General features: G+C 34.8%; 1 protein-coding gene across 1 annotated transcript; it reads right to left on the reverse strand.

Moving 5' to 3' along the window:
* Positions 1-3,507: 3,507 nt before the first annotated feature.
* On the reverse strand, positions 3,508-6,899 carry LOC129228302 (uncharacterized). The gene is made up of 3 exons (XM_054863009.1): positions 6,371-6,899; positions 4,539-6,269; positions 3,508-3,683 (listed from the first exon to the last, which is right to left on the reverse strand). The coding sequence occupies exons 1-3, from the start codon at positions 6,897-6,899 to the stop codon at positions 3,508-3,510; spliced, it is 2,436 nt and encodes an 811-aa protein (XP_054718984.1).
* Positions 6,900-25,681: the final 18,782 nt, after the last annotated feature.

Here is a 25,681-nt window from a genome sequence, read left to right on the forward strand (position 1 = left end):
AATTCGCAACTCCAGCGCTCGAATACGCTACCTTGCGGTGATTTACAAAACTGCAGAAAAAACTAAAACATTGCCACATTGCGTTTCACGTATGTCTGTTGACTTAAACATAGGCAGGTTGTTCTGAGTATTTATTAACGCATTCGATGTGTCTTGGATTGCTTTCAGCAACATAAAGTGTTCGAGCTCCTCAAAATAATGTTAGTTTTCATTATTTCCCTCTAAAAAGTGATTTGATTGAGAAATGGTGAATGCGCGTTAACACCAGAAAACTCTGGATTAGCAAACTTGGATAACGTTATACCAGGTAAAATTTTTTATTGTTTTGTGTGAATTTGTAAGAATACGGGTTTTTTTTAAATCTTAAATTAATTTAACAAACCATATTTTACAGCAGTATTTAGTTGGAATAGACAGTATGCAAAATTTTTTCTTGAATATATTATCGTAGAACGAAATGAAAAATGTTTAACCGAGAAAGAATTTATTTTGTTGCTTTTATTCTCAGCTGAAAGGTTTCGCCAAATTTGTTTAGGGTTATAGTTTTAGTATTAAGTGAGCTAAGTATCCTTGGCGAGATTCCGCCCATGTTAGTTAAACCATTTTTATTTTTTGTCATGAGTGGAAGAAAATGGTAGAAAGATTACAGAATTCGATAAGAAAAAGAAATAATGGTAGATCAATTGAAAAGAAAACTACCACCGTATATCCGTGAGAATTTTGTTGATGATTTGTATAGCATGACATAATTAAATCATAACTCAGAAATTAGAAACATACCAAACAGAAAAATTTAAAATGAACCGATTCGGCAATTTGTGAAAAATAACTCAGCTACAAATGCAAAACAATTAGCGCTAGCCAAGCAAGGCAAAGAAGTATCATCTTCTTTTGACAATAATTCGAAATGTCATATAATTAAATTTTCTAGCACTCTTGTCAGGCCACAATTATTATTTAGTTTTATCAAGAATTGATAAATATCGAATTCAACATCGTGGAAATGGCTGCTTAGAACTGCGAACTGCGTATTTTGCATTAATTTCTAACGTTTAGTAATGCTTCTTGAATTCCCATTTCTTTCTACGTAGGCCAGAATATCAACAAGACTTTGAAAATTAATTTAAAAAGAATAAAGCGAAAAAATCATGCATACGAACAAAGTTTACTAGACTTATTAGCATTTTCTTCGTTACCACATGCGTTTGTTTTAGTTTTTTCGTCCGCCATTAGACAGTGACTGCAGTGCCCCCTATAGTTCGTTGGAGTTGCGAATAATAAGAGTAGACCGAGCTTTCCCAGACTTGCTGATGAAAAAATTGGTTCATGGATACATCATGTGACTAGTGGAAGGCTTGGCGAAAACTTTGGCAGCATAGTTGCTAGATGGCAACATTATCAAAAGTTTGGCACTCGACATGTATTTTAAGACGTAATGTGGTTTCATTATAATTTTTTTCCAGGGGCTGAGATTGAACTGTTTTTCTTTTAGTTATGCATTATTTTGACATTAGTAATTAGTTTTTGATCACAGTTTTCAGTAACATTTATTTCATTTGGAACTGCTACGTCAGCGTTGGCGCGAACGTAATGGCGTAAACGTTTTGCGTTAACGCAAAAATGTACTAATCGGTATCTTAAATTGAAATCTTAATATATAAAAATTAATGTGCTGAGATAACATATATATATATATATATATATATATATATATATATATATATATATATATATATATATATATATATATATATATATATATATATATATATATATATATATATATATATATATATATATATATATATATATATATATATATATATATCAACGGACAGCCGAAACCGCTGATACCTCAGACTTGAAATTTGGCAGGCATGTCCGCATGATTACGAAAGTAACCACTAAAAAAGTATTTTTCGAAATCTCAATTAGTTCGGGAGAAATTAATTAAAACCCCTTAATTTCTGCGAAATTAAAACCTGTCATTGAAATTTAAATCCCTTATTTTCGAAGACTTTCCACCATTCAAATCATTATTCAGTACTTCACCTCAACTTTTGGTCGATAGCGAATTTTAAATTTGATATTGTTTTTGTTTCTCACGTGGTTCTTCGAGGCTTTTCTCAAGTCAAATAATAATGTTTCTGGCTTTTGCTTTCATTTTTTCAAAACTAGAAACGAAGTTTTTAAGAACATCATCACAGGTGGACTATCCTTTTGAATTTAGAAGAGTTCAGTTTCCTGTAAAAGTTTGCTTTGCAATAACCGTTAATAAGTCACCAGAGGACAGACATTAAAAATAGCAGGGATCGATTTAAGAGAAGACTTTTTTTCACACGGCCAATTTTATGTAGCTTGCTCCAAAGTCAGTTAATCAAGCAGCTTAATAATTTTAGCACCAGAAAAAAAAAGCTAAAAATGTTCTATACAAAGAAGTTTTTGCTTAAACATAGGTATAACAATAAAATGTGGATGGCCTGTGTTTGCAAACATAATCAATACTTTAAAAGGATCGTTAATATCAGTTACAGATCAGTTAAGGACAATGGCATATATATAGGAGGGAGTCCAGGGGCCCCGGGATCCTTCCAAAATTAGAAAAAATTATAGGTAATAAGTAATTATTAGTGGGGATTTTCGAAACTAGGGGCAACCAGCACTGTTAACTCTTGCCAATTCCATTACCCGAGCAATGCCGGGTACTGGTATGCTAGTTGTAGATAAAAATCTTACCGTTTGCCGATTCTTTTTAGGCGCTTGCATCTTTAATTGCTTAGAGAGTTATTGAAACTGACTAAAGAAAATGCACAATACTATCTAAACGAAAAACTCACTATATTAACAAAATATTTACAACTTAGAATAATAACAAATTGGATTCCATAAAAGATCATTCTTCCGTGTTCCATCAATTGTATTTATTTTATTTTTCGCTGGCGTGGATCGTCTGCTACGATCAACGTCCGTTGTTGCTAGGATATCCACCAGTCACATGGTATTGTAACTACAGACTCGGCTTTTGTTTTTAAACACAATTTATTTCACTGCACAGGAAAGAAAGTTTAATGAAGATATTTACAGTGATGAAGATGACTCATTTTGATCTTATGATCCGTACATCTTAAAGATGAATATATAACACAACTCTTTTCTTAACGTATGCGTAACGTAATTCTACAAGAACGCTAATAATTTTGTTACCATTTTTCAAAACCAAAAATGGGTTACCAGATCTCAAGTTTGAATATGATACAACGAAAACAGGAAATACAAAATTTTTTGGAGTGGTGACATCCTCCCACCTTTTGTATTGTGCACATATCGGCTAAAGCAATTCAAAATGAAAACCAGAAAATATAGTATCATGCAATAGACATGAAATTTCAATACTTATGAAAACACTTGACTAATAACTACTAATGAATATAACAATATCTAATACTAAACTAATTAGATTTTAAACATAATGATGAGATAAAATAAAATGAAAGTCATTAGTCTAGTCTATAAGTCCAGGCGTTTCACAGGAACAACTCGTCGACCACATCGCGTTTGATTCACAGCCTGTAATTTTTCTTGGGGGAATGCTTCAGGTTGACAGCATTTTTCATTTGAAGCAACAGGTACTCCAATATCATCATCAGTAATATCAGGAGCACCTTCCACATTTTCGGGTATATCTTTGGAGATATCAGGAGAACTAATTTCCAAAGGATAGACTCTTTGAACTGGACGGATGATTTCTCCATTAGCCACACGTAATCTAACTACTCGTTCGATGTTATCCTTACCTTGATATAGTTTGATGACACGTCCTAAAGGCCAATTTAAACGTTTTGTGTTTTCTGAGCCAATGAGAGCAATATCACCTGGTGACAGGTTCTGTCGTTTGGTAGATAAATGAGGATTCCGTATAAGTTCTGCTAAATACTCCTTTTGGAATCGTTGACGTAGCTGATAACGTAGATTCTGCAGGTATCGAATGCGATTACGTAGATGTCTGGTATCTACGATGTCCAAATCCACAGTTTCATTTCCTTTTATGTCTTGTATAAAGTCAGAAGGTTTGATAACCCTCAACTCATTCGGATCATCATAAACATGTGTGAGAGGACGTCCATTAACTATGCTTTCACATTCACATAGTAAAGTCACCATTTCCTCGTAAGTGACAGAAGCACGGCTTAATACCTTTCTCAAAAGTTCTTTAACGGTGCGGATCATTCTTTCCCACCAACCTCCATACCATGGTGCTGTAGGGGGATTGAAGTGCCATTTAATCTGTTGGATAGCACATTCAGATGTTATTTCTTGCCAGTTGAGGGAGCTGAGAGCTCTAGTTGTTCCCAAAAAATTAGTTCCGTTATCAGTGTAAATAATAGAACTACGTCCTCTTCTAGCAAAAAATCGTCTCATGGCTTGCATAAATGCTTCAGTAGACCGAGATGTCACCAACTCTAAGTGAATAGCACGATATACCGCGCACGTAAAAAGCACTATCCAAGCCTTTTGCCTTCCTTTCAAATAAACAGGACCTGCCAGATCAGCCCCAGTCACTTGAAATGCAGCTACACGATTGATCCTATCAATAGGAAGAGGAGCAGGAACAACTGGTACTACAGGTTTTGATGTATACCTTTTACATGTCATACACTTCCGTAAAACTTCTCTAACAACTTTCCGTTCCCGAGGAATCCAAAATCGGTCACGTAGATGAGACAGGGTAGTTTGTACGCCTGCATGGTGAAGTGACTTATGAGTATATTCTATGAGTCTTCTGACAATTGGATGATTTGGCAAAACTATGGGTCGTACAAAATCTTCTGGATCTTGCCCTAGGATTAGCCTTGATCGAAGTTTCAATATTTCAATTTCTTCGTAAAACTGAATTGTCTGAGAGTACTTCTCCCTAATGTCAGTTAGCCATTCTGATTGTATTATTCGTATCAGAGTTTCCTCAGCCCTTCGAATTTCTTCGTATGACAGGTCCTTGGTCAACTTGGAAGAATTCACTTTGATATTCTGGCAAAATCTCAATACCCAGGCTGTCAAGCGGATGATCCTTGGATAACTGGAAAAGTATAAAAATCTATTTCCAAAATGCTCTTTTGCTTCAATATTTAGATTAACAGCTACTGACTTCCGTCGTTCTAACATCGCTTCGTCAGGAAGAATGATCTTAGAGTACGGCCAAAATTCTGGACGTTCATAAAGCCACTTTGGACCCTCCCACCATTGACTCCGTAAAAGTTCAGACCAATCGCATGAGCGGGAAGGTAAGTCTGCTGGATTGACATCTCCAGGGACAAATCTCCAATCTTCTATGTTTGTAAGTTCTCGTATTTCCTTCACTCTGTTACCTACAAACGTATTCCAGAGTTCTGTTTTAGTAATCCATCCCAGAACTATCATGGAATCTGTCCAAAAATACGTCTTCAAAGGCAAATTAAATGTTTCTAATATTGTTGAAACAATTCTAGCTCCAATAGCAGCTCCTAAAAGCTCCAATCGTGGAATTGTTGATCTCTGAAGAGGAGCTACTCTAGCCTTTGCTGAAACGAATGAGACTCTCACTTCTTCTTCTTCACATCGTAGAAAGGCACAGCAGGCATACCCATGAGCCGATGCATCTGTAAATATGTGTAAACTGGCCCTTTCGAAAGTTCCATGCAATATCCTACGAGGGATCCTACATTTCTGGATAAGATCTATATGCTTTGCCCATCGTTGATAGCGTAACTGCATTTCGGAAGGCAACTGTTCGTCCCAGTCCAACTTATTGCGCCAAGCCTCTTGGAGTAACAATTTTGGTAACAGTGTCGCAGGAGATGTGAAACCCACAGGATCGTATATGCCGTTAACAACGGAAAGTATTTTTTTCTTGGATACAACTTCAACGGAACTTATATCAGGACCAACACAGTACAGCTCATCAGTCTTTGTATCCCACTCGAGACCAAGAACATTTTGACATTCCTGGTTCTGATCTCCACTGTGAGCCCAACATCTTAATTCAAACGAAGCAGCATTCATTATCTTCATCGTCTGAGTCTTGAACTCCATCAACTCTTCTTGGTCCTCAATGCTGGTAGTCAAATTGTCTACATAGAAACCCTTCTTAAGTTTCTCGACAATCGGCTGAAGAGATTCAAGTTGGTATTCCTTTGAATTAAGGTTGTGACGAATACTAGCATTCAAGAGAAATGGACTCGAAGTCACTCCAAAGACTACTCGACAATGTCTCCAGAATTCTAATTTTGATCGATCTTTGAAATTCCACCACAAGAATCTTAAAACATCACGATCCTCCGGTTTGACCTCAATTGTAAGAAAGCTTGTTTTATATCAGCAATCACTCCTATAGAACCAGTGCGAAATCTTAACAGAAGTGGGGGAATCTGTTCCGAAAGACTAGGTTCAACACTCAAGCATTCGTTTAGAGAAGCATAACCTGGTCGTTTAAAGGAGGCATCGAAGACTGGTCGAACCTTAGTTGTAGCACTTGATGGTTTAATAACGGGCCTGTGAGGAAGATAATGACCAGGTTTCGAAATTTCGTCCTGCGGTACAGCTTCAATTATACCTTCTCTTTGCCACTGTCTCAAAACATCATCGTATACGTCGTAGATGTTTTCTTTTAATAGACGTTTTGTTACTGAACGTAGTCTGGATTCAGCGACATCGTACATATCATATACAGGTGGATGTCCAGACAACCAAGGTAAAGCTACTTCATATCGTCCGCCTTCTAGAACTTCTAAGGTTTCTCTGAAATGTTTTAAAGTTTCTTCTTTAAGAAGGATCTTATTTTTTCTTTCTATTGGATCTTTAATTCCTAAAACTTCTAAATCCCAAAATTTTGGTAACTCTGTATTTTGCAGGGTTAACGTGACCATGTTTAAAGTTTCTTTTCTGCTTCCCAGACCAAGTACTGTCCAACCAAGTTTGGTTTCTATTGCTGAAATTCCCGTCTTTGTAGCTTCAATTCGTCCAGTAAATAATGATCCCAGTATATCAGCTCCTGGAAGAACTTGTACAGTTGGTGTAGAATTTCCCAAATCCGTTAATCCTACTCCCGAGATTCTAGCTCACAAATTAGATTTGTATCCCTAATACGGGGTAGAGTAGTACAAATTTTTTGCTGGTCAAGAAATGATACCTTTTTTCTATATTTGCCATCTAAACTTTCAATAAGAACAGTGTATCTTCCGTGCTGCATTTCTGGAGTTATTCCTCCACCAAATAACCCTTGTGCTATAGTTTCTTGTCCAGAAGGAATGAGTTTAAGTTCTTGCACTAAACTTTTCTCAATATATGAACGATGGGATCCGTCATCCATAAGTGCACGAACACATGTTTGATTCCCTTTATTTCGTATTCTTATCATGATAGTTTTTAAATAAATTTCATGAGCTGCTGGTTGCAAGGAAAATAAGGCTGTAGTGTTCCTTACATCTGTCATAGAATTATCTGTCTCAAAATTACGCTTCTCTTTCCTTGACAAATCCGGGCAAAGTAAGGCATAATGTCGGCGACCACAAATTTTGCATCTTACATTGCTGTGGCACCTTTTTGCCATATGACCTGGTTTGAGGCAAACGAGGCAGCATCTCTTAAGCATAACTTGCGATTTTCTGTCCTCATAATTCATGTCCGATATTTTCTGATATTTCTGACTTGGATGAGAACGATTACAGAAAACACAGCTGAATTGCCTTGCGGTTGTGCTTGAAGTTAGTGCAGCAGCAGTAGGCTCATCTCTCGGTACTGGTTTATGGGAATCTTTTTGCTTTATTCCACTTCCAAATGCAGTTTATGCTAAAGCACGATGCTCTTCGCCTTCGACTTCATGACGTAAGAAAGTCATCAAATTTTCAAGAACCTTCTCCTTTGTGAGAACAGAATCCTCTTCTATGACTTCTCTGTTGAGTCTATACCTATCCCAAGCCTTTAAAATCTCGACAGGAAGACATGACTCCACAACCGGGAAAAGCATCGCTGCATAATTAGACGTTGTCACACCTAATGTTTCTAATGCCCGTAAATACGAACCAAGTTTATCGTATAAATCAGTTAGCTTAATGTTTGATTTACTGTTTACTAGTGATAAAAGATCCCGTATATAAACTTCTATCAGTAAATCCTTTCTACCAAATCTGGACTCGAAATGTTCAATAACTTTCGGATTATTGTCTTTAGATGGCGGATAACTTTCTACAATATCACGAGCTTTCGTTTTTGTCTTTAATGATGATAACAAATATTGAAATTTTTCTTCTTCTCTTATACTTTCATTCTCGTGAATATTACAAAATTGTCCCCAAAAAGCCACCCATGATCTAGGCATTAGTTCATATTCCTTTAGGCGTAATCTAGGCAATTTCAAATTATCAGGTGTACATTTACTTGAAATAACAGAATTGCTTTCTTCCTGTTGGTTATAATGTTTTTCATATATAACTCTCATTTCTGTGAATCTGTCTCTGTAAGATTCCATCGTATCGTAATCTTCATCCGTGAAATTAATTAATTCTTTAATCTCTTCATCTACTTTAAATAAACGCTCCGCTTTCTCCACGACTTTGTTATACTGAGTGTGAATATCCTTTTCATTATCGGCCTTACTATGGATATCATCAAATGCATTTGCTGCTATTGTAAAAAGGCGCCGTAAATTAGTTCTTTCATTTCGTAATTTTTCTTGCTCAGCAATTAATTTGCGATCAGTCTCGTCTAATTTCGAATCTGTAGCCATTTTATTTATCTTAAAATCACCTTGGGGATATTTCGATAATTGGGAATCTGACACGGTCGTCTAATTTTTGTCGTAAATAATTTTATTTTGGTAACCCTGCTGATTTATAGTAACCCTACGTGAATAGATGTTTCCGAGCTCTTTGTTTAGATTTGCAAAGAAAAATACCTCTCGCGCAGGTGCTGGAGCCAAAAGTTGACGCCAATGAAGGAAAATCGCCAGATTCCCAAATATCGAAATATCCCTATCACCTTGAACATTAACTGCAATGAATAACAAACGATCACTCACTTACGTAATGCAGAGAACAAGATCCTGTCACCGGACGCCAGTTATTGTAACTACAGACTCGGCTTTTGTTTTTAAACACAATTTATTTCACAGCACAGGAAAGAAAGTTTGATGAAGATATTTACAGTGATGAAGATGACTCATTTTGATCATATGATCCGTACATCTTAAAGATGAATATATAACACAACTCTTTTCTTAACGTATGCGTAACGTAATTCTACAAGAACGCTAATAATTTTGTTACCATTTTTCAAAACCAAAAATGGGTTGCCAGATCTCAAGTTTGAATATGATACAACGAAAACAGGAAATACAAAATTTGTTTGGAGTGGTAACACATGGTTTGGTTTATGAGAAGCAAAAGGGTTGCCATAGCTCGGTCTATCATTATTAGTCTATGGTTAAAATCATAGACTAATAATAAGAGTAGACCGAGCTATGGCAACCCTTTTGCTGCTCATAAACCAAACCATGTGACTGGTGGATATCCTAGCAACAGCGGGCGTTGATCGTAGCAGACGATCAACGCGAGCGAGAAATAAAATAATAAATATAATTGATGGAACACGGAAGAATGATCTTTTATGGAGTCCTATTTGTAAATTTGTTATTCTAAGTTGTAAATATTTTGTTAATAAAGTGAGTTTTTCGTTTAGCTAGTACTGTGCATTTTCTTTAGTCAGTTTCAATAACTCTCTAAGCAATTAAAGATGCAAACGCCCAAAAAGAATCGGCAAACGGTAAGATTTTTACCTGCAATTTCAATTCGCAACTCCAACGAACTATAGGGGGCACTGAAGTCACTGTCTAATGGCGGACTTAAAAACTAAAATAAACGCACATGGTAACGAAGAAAATGCTAAAAGTGTTGTGATTTTTGTTCGTACGTATGATTTTTTTCGCTTAATTCTTTTTAAATTAATTTTCAAAGTCTTGTGGATATTCTGGCCCACGTAGAAAGAAATGAGAATTCAAGAAGCATTACTAAACGTCAAAGATTAATGCAAACTACGTAGTTCGTAGTTCTAAGCAGCTATTTCCACGATGTTGAATTCGATATTTATCAATTCTTGATAAAACTAAATAATAATTGTGGCCTGACAAGAATAACAATTAATACTAGAAAATCCAAATGACATTACAAATTGTTATCGAAAGAAGATGATACTTTTTTGCCTTGCTTGGCTAGCGCTTATTGTTTTCCATTTGTAGCTGAGTTATTTCTTGAATTCCCGAATCGGTTAATTTAAAAATTTTCTGTTTTGATTTTTCTAATTTCTGAGTTACGATTTAATTGTGTCATGTTATGCAAATCATCAACAAAATTCTCACGGATATATGGTGGTAGTTTTCTTTTCAGTTGATTGACCGTTATTTCTTTTCACTTATCGAATTCTGTAATCTTACTACCATTTTATTCCACTCATGATAAAAATTAAAAATGGTTTAACTAAAAACGCGAAATCTCGCCAAGGCTACTTTGCTCGCACTATACTAAAACTATAACCCTAAACAAATTTGGTGAAACCTTTCAGCTGAGAATAAAAGGAATAAAGTAAACTAGTCGATCCGTGCGGAACTCCGCACTGTGCTTCGAATCGTTTCATAAGGTATTTCGCTCTTTAAGGATTTCAAAGGAAGAACATTATGAAGAAGAACCGACAAAAAAAAGTAAGCGCAGAAGAGAAGGCATGTAATTTAAAGACATCAGTAACAAAACCTCGTTAAATACAACGTTGTGATAATTTGATCATCGCTCACCTTTTGGTCGTACATATTTTCAATTCAAACATAAATATCATTAAAAGTGTGACTGAGTAGTGACTCGTGAAAAAGCAATAATTGTGCATGTAAAAAAACAGGTTGTAGCAAATACAGTCCTGCCCATGTGAGCATCTGACAGGAAAAAAAGAAACATTAAAGAGATATTTATTGGCACGGATTCGAATTGGCGCCATTCTGATTAACAGCCCGACACCCCAACAAACCTAGCAATTGCACCTTCCTTTTCGAAAGCTATTCATTGAAGGAATGCGTAGTAAAAAACAGCAAAAAAGTTTTTTGCCAAAAAAAAAAAAAAAATAATAATAATAATAATAATAATAATAATAATAAGAGCATGCTTCTATGTTTTGTCCTTAACCAGCATGATACGATTTAAAATTATTCGCAAAGCATGGAATTTGATTAAAGAATGATGATGATCTCACGTAGCGATTGAAACGAACATTCTAAAGAAGCAATAAATTAGATTGAAAATAATTGTTTTTATCTTTGAATATTGAACTATTTCACATAAAAGGTTGCTTTATCCGTTTCGGCTTAAATGCCCGCACATGTTTCTCTTTTAATCGAACACTTAAAATTCAAAACCAAAACCAGTTGAACTGAGTCCGTTTTTTAAGTGTAATTTTTCGAACGTAGACAAAATGTATTTTTTTTTTCAGCAGAAAACAGAGGAGTAGAAAATGAGATCTTGCTTATGAAGTTGATAATAATTTTAATGCTTTATATCGTATTCGCGCGAATAAAAAATTAAAGGTTTACTGGGTGAAACTCGTAGTTTTAATTTGGCGTAGTATTTTTTCATTCGTACAAAAGGTCGAACACTACTGTTAGAAACATCTACATTTCAGCATACAATGAAAATGTTTTTCTGCACAAAAAAGATTTCCTTTAGGTAAATCTAATACTTTTTTATGCTTACATTTTGCTGAGTGGTCTGGATGTAGTCAAAGCTTAAAAAAAAAAAGGAAGAACACCCTTCGATTAACAGTCAACTTATCCGAATGATAACTGTAGCCTGCATAAAGGAGTCGAAACACCAAGTAGCATTCCCACTGCATTTATTTTATTACGTTTCTATGTTATGAGTACATTTAATACGTAATACTAATATAAATTTGATATTATATCGGACAGTCCAAATTTGTCCGAAGTTCAGATAGTTTATAGCCGAACGCTCTACCGAAAAAAACTTATCAATTTAACCGAACAACTAAGTCCAGTGCTTTTAAGCTTTATTAAAATATGAACACACACACAGGCTTTTTTTTTTTTTTTTTTGCCGAAAGCGACGTAAAAAATGGAAAACTGCATTAGAACTTTGCTTTTAAAAAATGCATAAGAACTACAGGCAGCATCAAGGTTTTGAAACAGCAAGTGGCGTTTTCGAAAACTTGATTTTTCGACCGTAAGTCTATTTTTCTTCATTAGCCAGCCTGATAAGTTCTAAAATGAGAAGGGAATAATATATAAGATAAGATATTGAAGAAACATTTTTTTTATTCTTGAAAATTTTTACAATTTGTTACCGCAGGCTCCTTGAACCGTTATAACGTAGATGGCAGCACGTGTTCATCATTTAACAGCTCGGTTAAAATACAAAATAAATTGAACTATGCTATTTTTTAAGCGTAGCTTTTCGAATGTAGTAAAAATTTAATAAGTTATTTGTTTTTTTGCAAAAAGAAGAAAAAATATATATTTTACCCTTCAAATTGAGGTAGTAATTTTTTTATTTGTACAAAGAGTCAAAAACTCATTAGAAGAATATATATTTCAATATACGATTTATTATTTTTTTCTGAACAAAAAACAATTCTATTGTAGTCTGAAATCTTAAACCTGTTACCTGTATATTTTCGCTTACATTATGCTTTAATTTTCTTACCAGAGTCAAAGCTTTTTTTTTTTTTTTTTTTTTTAAAAAAAGGTTAAATCAGAAGTACTTTAGCACAAAGTCATTTCAAGTTTTCATATCAGCAAGGAGCGTCTGCTTCTCATTTATTCTATTTCTTCATAGTTGTTATTAACTTAATTAAGTGTTCATGCAATGCGCGATATTTCTCTAATTTTTTGCTGCAGATTGTCCTGACGTGGGCCCGAACACGTATTTTCTGGTTACGAAGAGAACGCTCTGCCGATCAACCTATTCAGCTCTCTCGATCATAGCGCAAATTAAAGTTATAAGTTTAACCGAAAACCTCATTCTGGTTCTTTAAAACAGGTTTTTCGGCTGAAAAAAATTTTTTTTAGACCGTGGGTCTATTTTTCGTCAGTAGCCAGCACCATAAGCTTTAAAATAAGGTGTAAATCAAAGAAATCGATCAAGAATTGAGGAGAATCTGGCGTAGAAACCAAAAACAGGCTACAGAAATAATATATAAGGATTCTTTCTCGATTATTCATTTTGTTCTACGATAATATATTCAAGAAAATATCTTGCATACTGTCCATTCCAACTAAATGCTGCTGTAAAATATGGTAAGTTTAATTAATTTAAGATTAAAAAAACCCCATATTCTTACAAATTCATACAAAACAATAAAAATTTTTACCTTGTATAACGTTATCCAAGTTTGTTAATCCAGAATATTCGCTTTCCCCAATTATTAAGGAAATAATGAAAACTAACATTATTTTGAGAAGCTCGAGAATACTACTAAGGGACGAATTAATTTCTGTAACTGAAAGCAAACTAAGACACATCGATTGCGTTAATAAATACTCAGAACAAACTGCCTGTGTTTACGTCAACAGACACACGTGGAACGCAACGTGGCAATGTTTTAGTTTCATTTGCAGTTTTGTAAATCACCGCAAGGTAGCGTATTCGAGCGCTGGAGTTCCGAATTTAAGATACCGATTAGTACATTATTGTGTTAACGCAAAACGTTTACGCCATTACGTTCACGCCAACGTTGACGTAGCAGTTCCAAATGAAATAAAAGTTACTGAAACTGTGATCAAAAACTAATTACTAATGTCAAAATAATGCATAACTAAAAGAAAAACAGTTCAATATCTGCACCTGGAGAAAAAATCACAATGAAAACACATTACGTCTTAAAATGCATGTCGAGTGCCAAACTATAGATAATGTTGCCATCTAGCAAGCATGCTGCCAAAGTTTCCGCCAAAGCCTCTCACCAGTCATTCCTATTATTAGTCTATGGTATCCATGAACCAATTTTTTCATCAGGAAGGTGGAGGAAAGCTCGGTCTACTCTTATTATTAGTCTATGATTTTAACTGTTGGAAAATGACCTGATATCGCGATGAAATAAACTTTTTAACTGTTGCCACCTTGTGTTTGTTAACAAATAAATGTTTGTAATTATTTTAAGCAAGGCTTTTAAAATAATTTTCAATTTTCATTCTTTGCTTTGCTTTTGAGATAAATTCGCAACTCCAACGAACTATAGGGGGCACTGCAGTCACTGTCTAATGGCGGAATTGAAAACTAAAACAAACGCATGTGGTAACGAAGAAAATGCTAAAAAGTGTTGTGATTTTTGTTCGTATGTATGATTTTTTCGCGTTATTCATTTGAAAAGATTTTTCAAAGTCTTTTGGTTATTCTGACCCATATAGAAAGAGATTAGAAACCAAAAAGTATTACGAAAGTAAACAATTAATGCGGAACACACAGTAAGTTGTTCTGAAGCAGCCATTTTCACGATGTTGAATTCGGAATTCATAAATTTTTGGTTCGCTTCGAACGGCATTTTCATTTTGTACCCTTTTTTCTATACATTAGAACATATTAAGTTCAGTTTCGTGACATTTCCGGCATTTGTTGACATTTTTGTCACATAGTGCACATACGTGGCAGACTGTCAAGAGTAACGTTTAACACTAGATAATTTATTTCTATGACTATATGATTGGATATCCAAAGAAATCATGCATTTAATTCATTCGTCATGGAAATGATTTACCTGATATGCGAAATCTTGTCAAGATACATTATTCTTTCACACAATTTTAAAACCATAACACTATAAACAGATTTTTGGCGAACTTTTATTTTTTATTGTTCAAATTCTTAACGTTCTTTCTGGATTTTTCAATCTGTTCTGCGATAAATATTTTCAAGAAAATTTATTTGCATACTGTCTATTTCAGTAGGATACTGTAGTAACAAAGGTTATTTAAATCATTTATGTGGAATTAGGTTAAGGAAAAGTGTCCAATCAGTGTTGTTAAGTTCGTTTTTTTTTTTTTCATCGAATTGAAAAACTGATATTTATTCAAATTCACTCAGAACAAAATAAATAAAATGTGTACTCACAGTTTATATATGGTGGTAGTTTTCTTTTCAGTTGATTGACCATTATTTCTTTTTACTTATCGAATTCTGTAATCTTACTATCATTTTATTCCACTCATGATAAAAATTAAAAATGGTTTAACTAAAAACGCGAAATCTCGCCAAGGCTACTTTGCTCGCACAATACTAACACTATAACCCTAAACAAATTTGGCGAAACCTTTCAGCTGAGAATAAAAGGAATAAAGTGAATTCTTTCTCGGTTAAACATTTTTCACTTTGTTCTACGATAATAAATTCAAGAAAATATTTTGCATACTGTCCATTCCAACTAAATGTTGCTGTAAAATATGATTAGTTAAATTAATTTAAGATTAAAAAAAACTCATATTCTTACAAATTCATACAAAACAATAAAAAATTTTACCTGGTATAACGTTATCCAATTTTGTTAATCCAGAGTTTTCTTGTTTATGCTTCCACCATTTAATACTCTTTTGAAAAAAATAAGGAAAACTAACATTATTTTGAGAAGCTCGAGAATACTACTAAGGGACGAATTAATTTCTGTAGCTGAAAGCAAACTAAGACACATCGATTGCGTTAATAAATACTCAGAACAAACTGCCTGTGTTTACGTCAACAGACACACGTGGAGCGCAACGTGGCAATGTTTTAGTTGCATTCGCAGTTTTATAAATCACCGCAAGGTAGCGTATTCGAGCGCTGGAGTTCCGAATAGGGCATGGGGATGGACGTCAAGTTTTGGCGAGTGTAATTTTGTTTTTATTGAGAATATTGCTTCCTCGTCAAGCATGGGGAGGGATAGAATCATAAAAAAGATATAGAAGAAAGTTTCGTGATAGCCATAACATACTAGTTTCTTCTTCTTCTTCTTCTTCTTTTTTTTTTTTTTTTTTTTTTTTTGCACCTTCAAAACTGCGTGACTTCATTTTTTAATTCTTTTAGAATCTGGTCGCCTTTTCTTTTCTTACTCCCTCTGTGCAGTTTACTTTTTCTGTTTGTTTTTGCCCTCGAACCTATGCACACGAGTGCTGGTCAGGGTGTAAGTACAAGAGTGTGTACTTTCAACCCCTAGCTTAAAAAAAATAATTAATTGAAAATTGAAAAACTAAGAGAAATAATTTAAAAACTACAAACTACATCACAAAAAATACTAAACTCATGTTCATGTCTACGAGCCCCAGCAACGGGTGCATTCTCACTCCCGTTGGCTTTTAACAATAAAATAAAATTAATTAAACAAGGTCTACAAAATACTTAGGAAAAACTACAAAATACATCAAGGGAAATATGGTTCACTTTCATGTCCATGAGCACCGGCAGTGAGCTGCTTCAAGAGAATGCACTTTCAACTCTTGCCTTTTAAAAGTAAAATTAGTTGATTTTAAAAAGTAGTATCACTTTTAGACTTTTTTAATATTAAATTCCGTTTATTTATTTTTTACCTATCCCAAACCCTTACTTTGCTTAACTTTCTTCGTTGAATAGTTTCAACGAAGATAAAAATGCAACTCACTATTCGCTTTTTAGAAGCCCAGTGGCTCTAGCGCTTATCGCTTCCACGCAGTCGAGGTTCGATTCCCGGTTGGGCTGGGTCGACTCAGCCGTTCATCCCTTCAGTTGGTTGATAAAATGAGTACCAAGTGGGCTTGGGAACTAAACACTGGGGGTCCAACCAAGGGCGCCAATATAGGGGGACAAGTGGGGGGGGGGGCCTCGAGCCCCTCTTAGAAATTAGAACTTCCTTGCTTTTAGTACTTGTTTTTGCAAAAATGTAAAACTATTCCTTCTGCGCCATTAATGAATAAGTTATTAAAAATGTCTAATTTTAATGACTCTAATCTGTCCTGAAATTTGTTTTGTAAAAATAAGAATCATTGCACAATTAGAAGTGCTATACTAAAGAAAGAAAAAGTAGAAAAAAAAGGAAAAAGTAGGAAAATAAGGAGAGAGCTCTAAAAAGTAGGAAAAAGAAGGAAAATAGGAACTCTTCTGGGTCTGTTTACAACTGCTCATTTTGCGTCGTGACGCCCCCCCCCCCCCGTCTTCGCCACTATTTTTGGTCACTAATGTCCTTTAGCAATTATTATTAGAATAACGTCCTCGAATGATTTTCGAGATGACCGATGGCTGATGGCTGATCTCTATTGCATGTCTTAGTAGAAAGAAGAAGGGGGGGGGGAGGCGTCCCCAGAAAATGACGCCTCCCCCCCCCAAATATATCTCCCTGAAAGTTAAAAAAAACTTCAGAAAAAGGCGACTAAAACAACCAAGGCCGTAGCCAGGAATTTTTTTCGGGGGGGGGGGGAGACATGGTCAGAGGCAAGTGTAGTTCCAGACAAGTAGTCCAGGGGAGGGGGGATGGGGTTCAAAGTTGCGTTTATTTGGGGTTTTCAAAATCAAACTAAAAGTAATAAAATATTAGTTTGTAAAAACTTTTTTATTAACTTAATATAAAACCATGCGACGAGAATTTTAGAAAACTTTTCTGCTACTTTTTCGGGACAAACGGGAATATCCCGAAATACACTTACTAAAGTGAGCCCCGTCAAGAAAACAGCAAATACCATATAATAGTGATCCATTCCATGGGGGAAAAAAAAAGAAAACTAACTTTCTATAAATGAAATGGAAGATGGCAAAGAAAAGAGGATGTTCACTCTTAATTTTTAGCATTCAGGATGCTTGCGATCTTGCGTTTGAAAAATAACATAACACTCAAACTAGTATTTTAAAAAATCTTTTTTTTTTTTTTTTTTTTTTTGAGCAATCACGATTGCTTATTGTTCTCATTTGACTGTTTTGATGTCCTTTGATTTTATTTTCTCACCGCCACCCTCTGCAGCATCACCGTCGACCGGGTCCTCACGATACTGCTCCTATAGCGAAAGCCGTCTCCAGGTTGCATCCATGTCCTACACACACGCGCATACATACACAACTACACACACACGCACGCACACACACACACAAACACACACACAAACACATACACACACATACACATACACAGACCTACACAGACACATACCCATAACTACCCACACATTCATGCCTGCACACAAACACAAACACATATGCTTACACACACATACACCCATACACCCCCCCCCCCCCACACACATTCATATACACAACTACCAACACACTTATACCAGCACACAGACACAAAAACACATGCCTACACACACATACACATACGCCCTACACACAAACACACGTACCCCCCCCCCCCCCACACACAAACACACGCCTACATACATACACTCGTGATTGCGAAAAACATAATTTGAATTCAAAATTTCGAAATTCAAATTAATTTTTTTTTTGTCATTTCAAAAAGTGCTAAATTTCTAGAAGAAATGTAAGGTGTAAAAATACGCTAGACAAAAGTTTTGAGGAATATCTCTGCACGCACATAAATTCCTCACTTTTTATTCCATAAGTTTGTTCATTCAAAAGAAAACGACGAGTTGAAATGAAAATGTATATATATATATATATATATATATATATATATATATATATATATATATATATATATATATATATATATATATATATATATATATATATATATATATATATATATGTATTTACAATTGATTTTAACGACAGCATTCTAGCAAAAAAGTAGCCAAAAATAAATTTTAGTTTTTAACACATGGATATTTAACGAGCATACAATTATAAGAATGATTGGGTAAAAAATAGTAATTTTGATCAAGTAAGCATGTTACATTTATATATAAAACTCTTAATGAAGTGTATATTACAGAATGCTTTCCTCTATTTAATAATCATTTATATTTTTTATTCGTAGTGAAAATCATTAACATTGATAGACACAAGTAAAAACACATTCGCACAAAATAAAATCTAAGAGTTCTTTCTCAAATTTATTCTTTTGAAGGATGACTTTTTTCTTTCAATGTAATAAAAATTACGCTTTTTAAAACTGAAAATTATTAATGTTGATTTCATTTTTACGGTGCATTTAAAATGTATAAAACAATGCAAAAAAAATTTTCAGCAATTTTGCGTTTTCATTCTTTTTGTAGAATGTCATTTCACTAAACGGCTAATTTGATATACTTTATTTACATATTGGTTTGACAAAGTTCGAACTAATAACTTAATATAAAACAGAAGTTGTATTTTTTTATATGCATGTATATAAGACAACAAAATATGATTGATTTATGTGCATAGCTTCAAACCTCGAACAACAAGAATTTGAAAAAAAAAAAAAAATGTTCATCATGAATTAAATAGATTGATAACGTATGCGGAACTTATTTTCTCAAAACTATAGTTGCATTTAAAATGCTTGTTTTAAATGAATGTATTGATAATTCTTTCACCAAAAATATACTTGAAATACCCCCTAAAAATATACCTACAGATCAACTACATACCTGATTAAATACTTTTAAATATGTATGAACGTGAAATTTATCAGTAGTCAATTATATATGCGTTATCCTAAAAAATGAAATGTAGCTTGCAAAGTTATGTTGACAATGAGTAGAGTCAGCATTTACCAAACGCACAAAGCGATGATACCAAATGCTAAAAAGCTATTTCTAGGGGTCGTTTAGGCGGTGAAATCAATGAAACATTCAACCTACCATGAAACTTGATGGTCTATCAGAGGACAGAGAGAACCAATCCCCCTCTACTTTTGAAAGAGAAAATGGAAGATGAACCAGTCTACGACATTCCCCATTTCAAACAATGACCCCTGTCCACTGCGCATTTTTGTGTGTGTGTGGGGGGGGGGGGAGTGTTAGAGAAGGGGTCTGACTGAAAGAAAGAAGTAACAAGGTCAAGGTGAAGGGGAAACGTTTTGATTAGAGGATTCAGTCTTGGTTGTTTCTTTTCTTTCTTTCTTTTTTTTTTTTTGAGTGGAGAAGGAAAAACTAAAAAAAGAAAAGGACTAAAAAGTTTGTGTCCTAGAATTTCGGGGGGGGGGGAATTGTCTCCACGGTCCCCACCCTGTCTACGGCCCTGAAAACAACATTCGAAAATTGTCATAAAATCATTCAACTGAAACATTCTGCGCCATGTCCCCAAACCCCCTTCAGTGCAATTTTCGGGGCTCCAACGCTCTTTAGCCATTTTACGTATTTACACTGTTATAACCAGGGGTTCCAGACGAGTGAATATATTCCCTCTACGGTGAAAGCATGGTGCCTAAAGGTGCAATGCAGCCCATGAAATAGAGAAGAGGAGCCGAAACAGCATGAAATCGCAGAAAGATTCGCTGCGCATGCGCTTTTGCCCTAGGCATACATTCAACTACTTTAATATGGCGAACAAATGATAATTGCGTTTATGTGTCTTTCACATTGAATGAAGTACACTATTGGATTAAAACACAACTTTTCTAGGATTAATTATTCGAAATTACAAGTAAGTACAGCATTTGATCACTTTGTAGCTTTTAGGGCTTTCAAACATAGTAAAAGTGTTTAAAAATGCATTTATTGCTTTTCAGTTACCGTTGTTTAGTTTCAGTTTACCGTTACTATCGTGAAATTTTCATCATTCAAAACGCTACTAAAATTATCTCTCATTATTTTCTTGAGTACTCGATAAGCAGATTTTATTAATCACCAAAAAAAAAAACAAAAAAAAAACCGACAATAAGATTTTGAATAATCAACAAGTGAGAACCTTAATAAAAATGATTCTTGTGCTTCGTAGATTATAACAGAAAGCTAGTTGAAAAAAAAAAATCTCTCTCAGTCTAGCTTTTTTTTTTTTTTTTTTTGCTTTTTCATTCAAGTGTTAGAATCATTTTATGTTATCGGTTAATATCACGATAGCGTTAGAAATTTCTTTTGGTTTTTTAACTGTCGAAATACGTCATGTGCATTTTATTTTGTCACTCCTGACTAACGTTTATGAAACGATTTTGTTTTTCGTAACTGTAATATCCCAGAATATTTTTGGCTCTTCATGTAAATAATTCATAAGTACTGCTATGCTTTACTTTCGGAATGGGTCATGTTTTAGTAAATGTATAATTTCTCACATTATTTAAATAATTTCTCGTCTTTAAATAACTATAACGTATTTGTGACAGATCTTTGATACCAAGTAAAGGGGTAGATATTTATTGTTTCATTGATTTTTAACATTACTTTTTGTAAAAAAAAAAAAATCATCAGATCTCTAAAAATTCTGCACATGTTTTTAACGGCCCCAGAGTTATTTTTTATAATATTATTTAATTTATGAGTTTTTAAGAAAACGATAAAAATTTCACTGGTCCGCAAAGTTTTTCATTTGCTTTTACCGCGCCCGTGGGTCAAAAGAGGTTGAGAAACACTGAGTTAGAGCACGATCAAATGAATTAAAGCAATGAGCACTTCTTAACAATTTTGAAAACTCTGAAATACGATCAAATGCTGTAATTACATGTTTTAATCATTTCCAGTACCGAAAAAAAAAACTGTATTCAAAAACGCACACAATACGGGGGAAGGGGGGAGGAGGATCTATAGTAAGGGTGCCATTTCTCTCTCCGAAGGTTCCTTATTTTCACTCCAGCTGTCTATTTTTTAAAAGGTGCCTGTTTTTCATCCTATTTAGAGGCGCCATTTCAGATTCGCAGGGCCGGATTAACATATATTTACGCCCTAGGCCAAATCTGGAAATTATGCCCAACGTCACGTAGCCGATCTCTATCGAAATCGCCCCCCCCCCCTCCCCCTCCATCCATTCCCAGAGGCGTAGCAGCTTCCAGTAGCAAGTGAAGATTTCGCGCTCTCTTTGGTTGACAAAATAAAAGATAGGTTTCTTTCTTTCTTTTCCTCGATTACGTTCAAAAGAGGTGGGTTCGGGGTTGCTCTCCCTAGGAATTTTTTGAAATTGAAGCGTTAGAAATGCAATTTTAGGCCATCTAAGGTGATTTAACGGGAACTAACGGCATTCGGATTTCACCCCCGGAAAGTTTTCGAAACTGAAGTCCTACATACGTAATTGTATGTTTTCTTGATATTGTTAGAGAAAGGGATGCGTTCAGGAACTCTCACCCCCCCCCTCCTCCGTAGAAGTTTATTAAAAACGAAATTTTCGACGATTTTTACTTATGATGCTGGGATACGGTGAAAGTCGGAACAGCTCTCCTGGATTTTTTTTGAAATTGAGGTTTGAAAGCGCAACTCTAAACGATCTTTTTTTCTTTTTTTGATGTGTGGGTGATTGGTGACTCTAGCGGGGAAACTTTTCGAAATTGAAGACCAAAAAAATTTTAGGACATTTTTTATGACGTCCGGGAAATGGATGGGGTTTACCGTTCTTCCCCAGGAGACCATCTCTGATGACATTGCGAGAAGGGATAGGATTCGGTAACTCTCTTCAGTAGATGTTTCGAAATTGAAGTTGTAACAAAAAATTTTTGGATGATTTTAATAATGCTGAAGAAGAGCTGAAATCGGGGGAATCTTAGACGATTTTCAATGAGTTGGGAGGAGATCTGAAATCAGTGTCAGTCCCCAGAAAAATTTTCAGACTTAAGGTCCTAAAAACGAAATTTTAGACAATCTGTTATGATGTGAAAGTGAAGCATTAGATATCTTTTCCCTGAAAAAAAAAATTGAAATGAAAACTCTAAATTTGCTGTACCTCTAACACATCTGATATTGCTGGATGACAGGAGGAGGTTTGGGGAATCTCCTTCGGAGAATTTTTTAAATTTAAATCATCTTCAAAATGTTGGGAGGGGGGCGGTGCGAGGTCGCTCCTGAACAAATATTTAGAAGTTGAGGTTCAAAAGCGAAATTGTTTGCCATCTTCGATGATGTTAGGAAGAGAAATAGTGTTGGGGACTCTCCTAAGAAATTTTCCGATATTTAAATCTTAAATGCATGCGCAATTGAATCGTTGTGGGAAGGGATGTGGTTCATTGAGTTTCAGGCGGAAACTTTTTGAAATTCATGTTTCATTAAAAAACAAGTTTAAATAATCTTTGAGGATGATAATTGAAGTTGGTTCATGGAATTTCCTATGAAGTTCTCTGAAATTAAAGCTATAGAAATGCAATTTTAGGCTACTTTGGTAACTTAAAAAGATGGGGTTAGGTTCAGAAAACGCCTCCCTCCTCCTATTTTGCTTTGTTCGTAACTTTTTTTTAAATATGTTTTAAAACTTCTTTCTCCACTTTCTCTTTTCCAAAAATGTTTAATAACTGTTTTAGTTTTTCCATAAAGGGCTTTTCAAATTTTCCCCCCTCAAATTTTCGTTCCCCCAGAAAAAAAAACTAGTGACGCTTTGGGCTGAGGTGACATTTAGCAGTGGTATCTTAGGTAATTTTTTCCTTTTTATTTAAATTTAAATATCATGGCTCTTGAATTTCTTGATACACTTTTGTTCTTCATTCACTTTTGTCTTCCTTACAATGTTCTAAATCACTCATTCGCTCTCTATTTTAATTTTTCTTCTATTTGAAACATATTTCGAGGTATCCCATGTTTTTTTATCCACTTTGTTGTGATCTTTGTGATGAAATTTCGAATAAAAATACAGTCGAGCCTCCATATATCGAACTTCCACATATCGAAATTTTCTATATATCGAAATCCCAGCAAATTTCAATGTTTATTACATAGAAAAATTGTTTCTATATATCGAAAAAATCTCTATATATCGAATTTTTAATCGAGACATTCGTAGATCTTTTTTTTTACTTTAGGCTGTTTGTCTCATGAAAAATTAAGGTTAGCGGGGAAAACTATGTTTACTAAAGGTTGCTAAGAAACTCATAAGAAATCTAGGTTTGAAGGGTGTGTAGATAGGTCGTTGTTTCGTTCTGGAGTTCTTAAATTCCCTCAAGTTTATTTCAAATCTTAGTTGTAACCAGTAACACTGTAAAATCAGTTTCAAGTTATCATTTTTGTCTGTTGATTATCATTCCTAGTCTTTTTAGCTTCAGTAAAAATCATTCAAGTGAAGAAGATTGATTTTTTATTTTTCTCTCGATTACATTGTCAAAACGAAAATCCCCTCATGTTGCGAATCAAGTTGAACTGCCGAAGAATGAAGAAGTATGAAGGCACAAAAATGTAATTTCTGTTAATTTTTCAGTTATTCACTTTCGTTTAATCCAATGCTCGTATACATTAGAAATTGGGTTTCATGCACGAAAATTAGCTTTAATTTTAATGTTTTAGGAGATTTTTATGATAAAATAGGATCGTTTCTATATATCGAAATTTCTATATATCGAATTTTTTTCCGGCAATTTGCTACTTCGATATATGGAGGTCCGACTGTAATATGTTAGAAGCAAACCCCGATAACCGATATAATTTTAACGAAAATATATAAAATTGCGTATAATTTGTTATTAATTTGGAACTTGCATGCAATTTATATGTGTGTGGAAAATTTAAGCAATCTATGGCAAAAATTTTGTGCAAAATTGGTGATATGACTGGCAGAGACGCCCCGATGAGGGGTCACGGGAGGTCACTGTGACATCCCTAAACTTTCTTTATTTGACAAAAAGAGTCTTGACAGTTCGTAAAATTTGGAGACAACATTCTATTATTTTGTTGTTTTTTACATGTTGGTAAGTGATGTGCATGCTCGTATTTTGTCATTCGGAAAGATTTGAAGTTTTATTCGGTAAATTGACAAAGTCTCCCTCCCAAAAATTTTAACTTTGGGCGCCCCTGATGATTGGCAGTCATAAATAAATAAATATGAATTAATTGCAAAATACATACTTACTGACGTAATTTAAAGAATAAAGAGAAAAATAATTTCAGTTACAAGGGTTTTATGACTAAACACTTTCTAGATCATGGTTTTACTCATTTTCCTGTGTGTGACTTACCTCTAATAAGTTTTTTACTTTGGCAAATCCAGTGGTGAACTAGCCCGCGAACCGATGCGCCCTCGAACTTGTGCGCCTTCGGTTTTTTTCCCGCCCTCAAATCCGTGTGACTTCGTGTTTTTTTATTTTTTTTTTCTTCCGCCCTCGATCCTGTGCGACTCCAGGTCCCCCCTCCTCCCCCTTCTTTTGGCGCCATCAAACCTGTGCGACTTTTTTTTTTTTTTGCGCCCTTCAACTTGAGCGACTTGTGCGATTTTTTTTTTTTTTTTTTTTTTTTTTTTGCGCCCTTGAACCTGTGGGCTCTTCGGGAGGACCCAGTACTCCCCTGAACAAAGCTCAATTTTGAAGAACTTATTGTTCAAATGAAAGATATCGAAAGCTATCTGCTTTGACTGGAAAAGGACCTCGACTCAAGCATTACGCCCCCTCCCCTTCCTCCAATTGCTTTTTTTCTGCCTAAAAGGCTGGAAACCTGTTCTAGTTGAATTTTGCTTCTCCATGCTAATATGCCACCCTTTTAATTTTTTTTTTCTTTTCAACGAGCTGATTATTGTTTTTTTTCCCGCGACGTGCGCCCTTTTCGGCTTGCGCCCCTAGGCCAGAACTTAGGTTAGCCTATTGGGTAATCCGGGCCTGCGGCTTCGTATTGGGTGCCGCTGGTGAACAAGCGTTTCTCCCCCTGAAAGGTACCGAATGCATCCTG

This window comes from Uloborus diversus, chromosome 1, assembly GCF_026930045.1.
Source record: "Uloborus diversus isolate 005 chromosome 1, Udiv.v.3.1, whole genome shotgun sequence".
NCBI lineage: Eukaryota > Metazoa > Arthropoda > Arachnida > Araneae > Uloboridae > Uloborus > Uloborus diversus.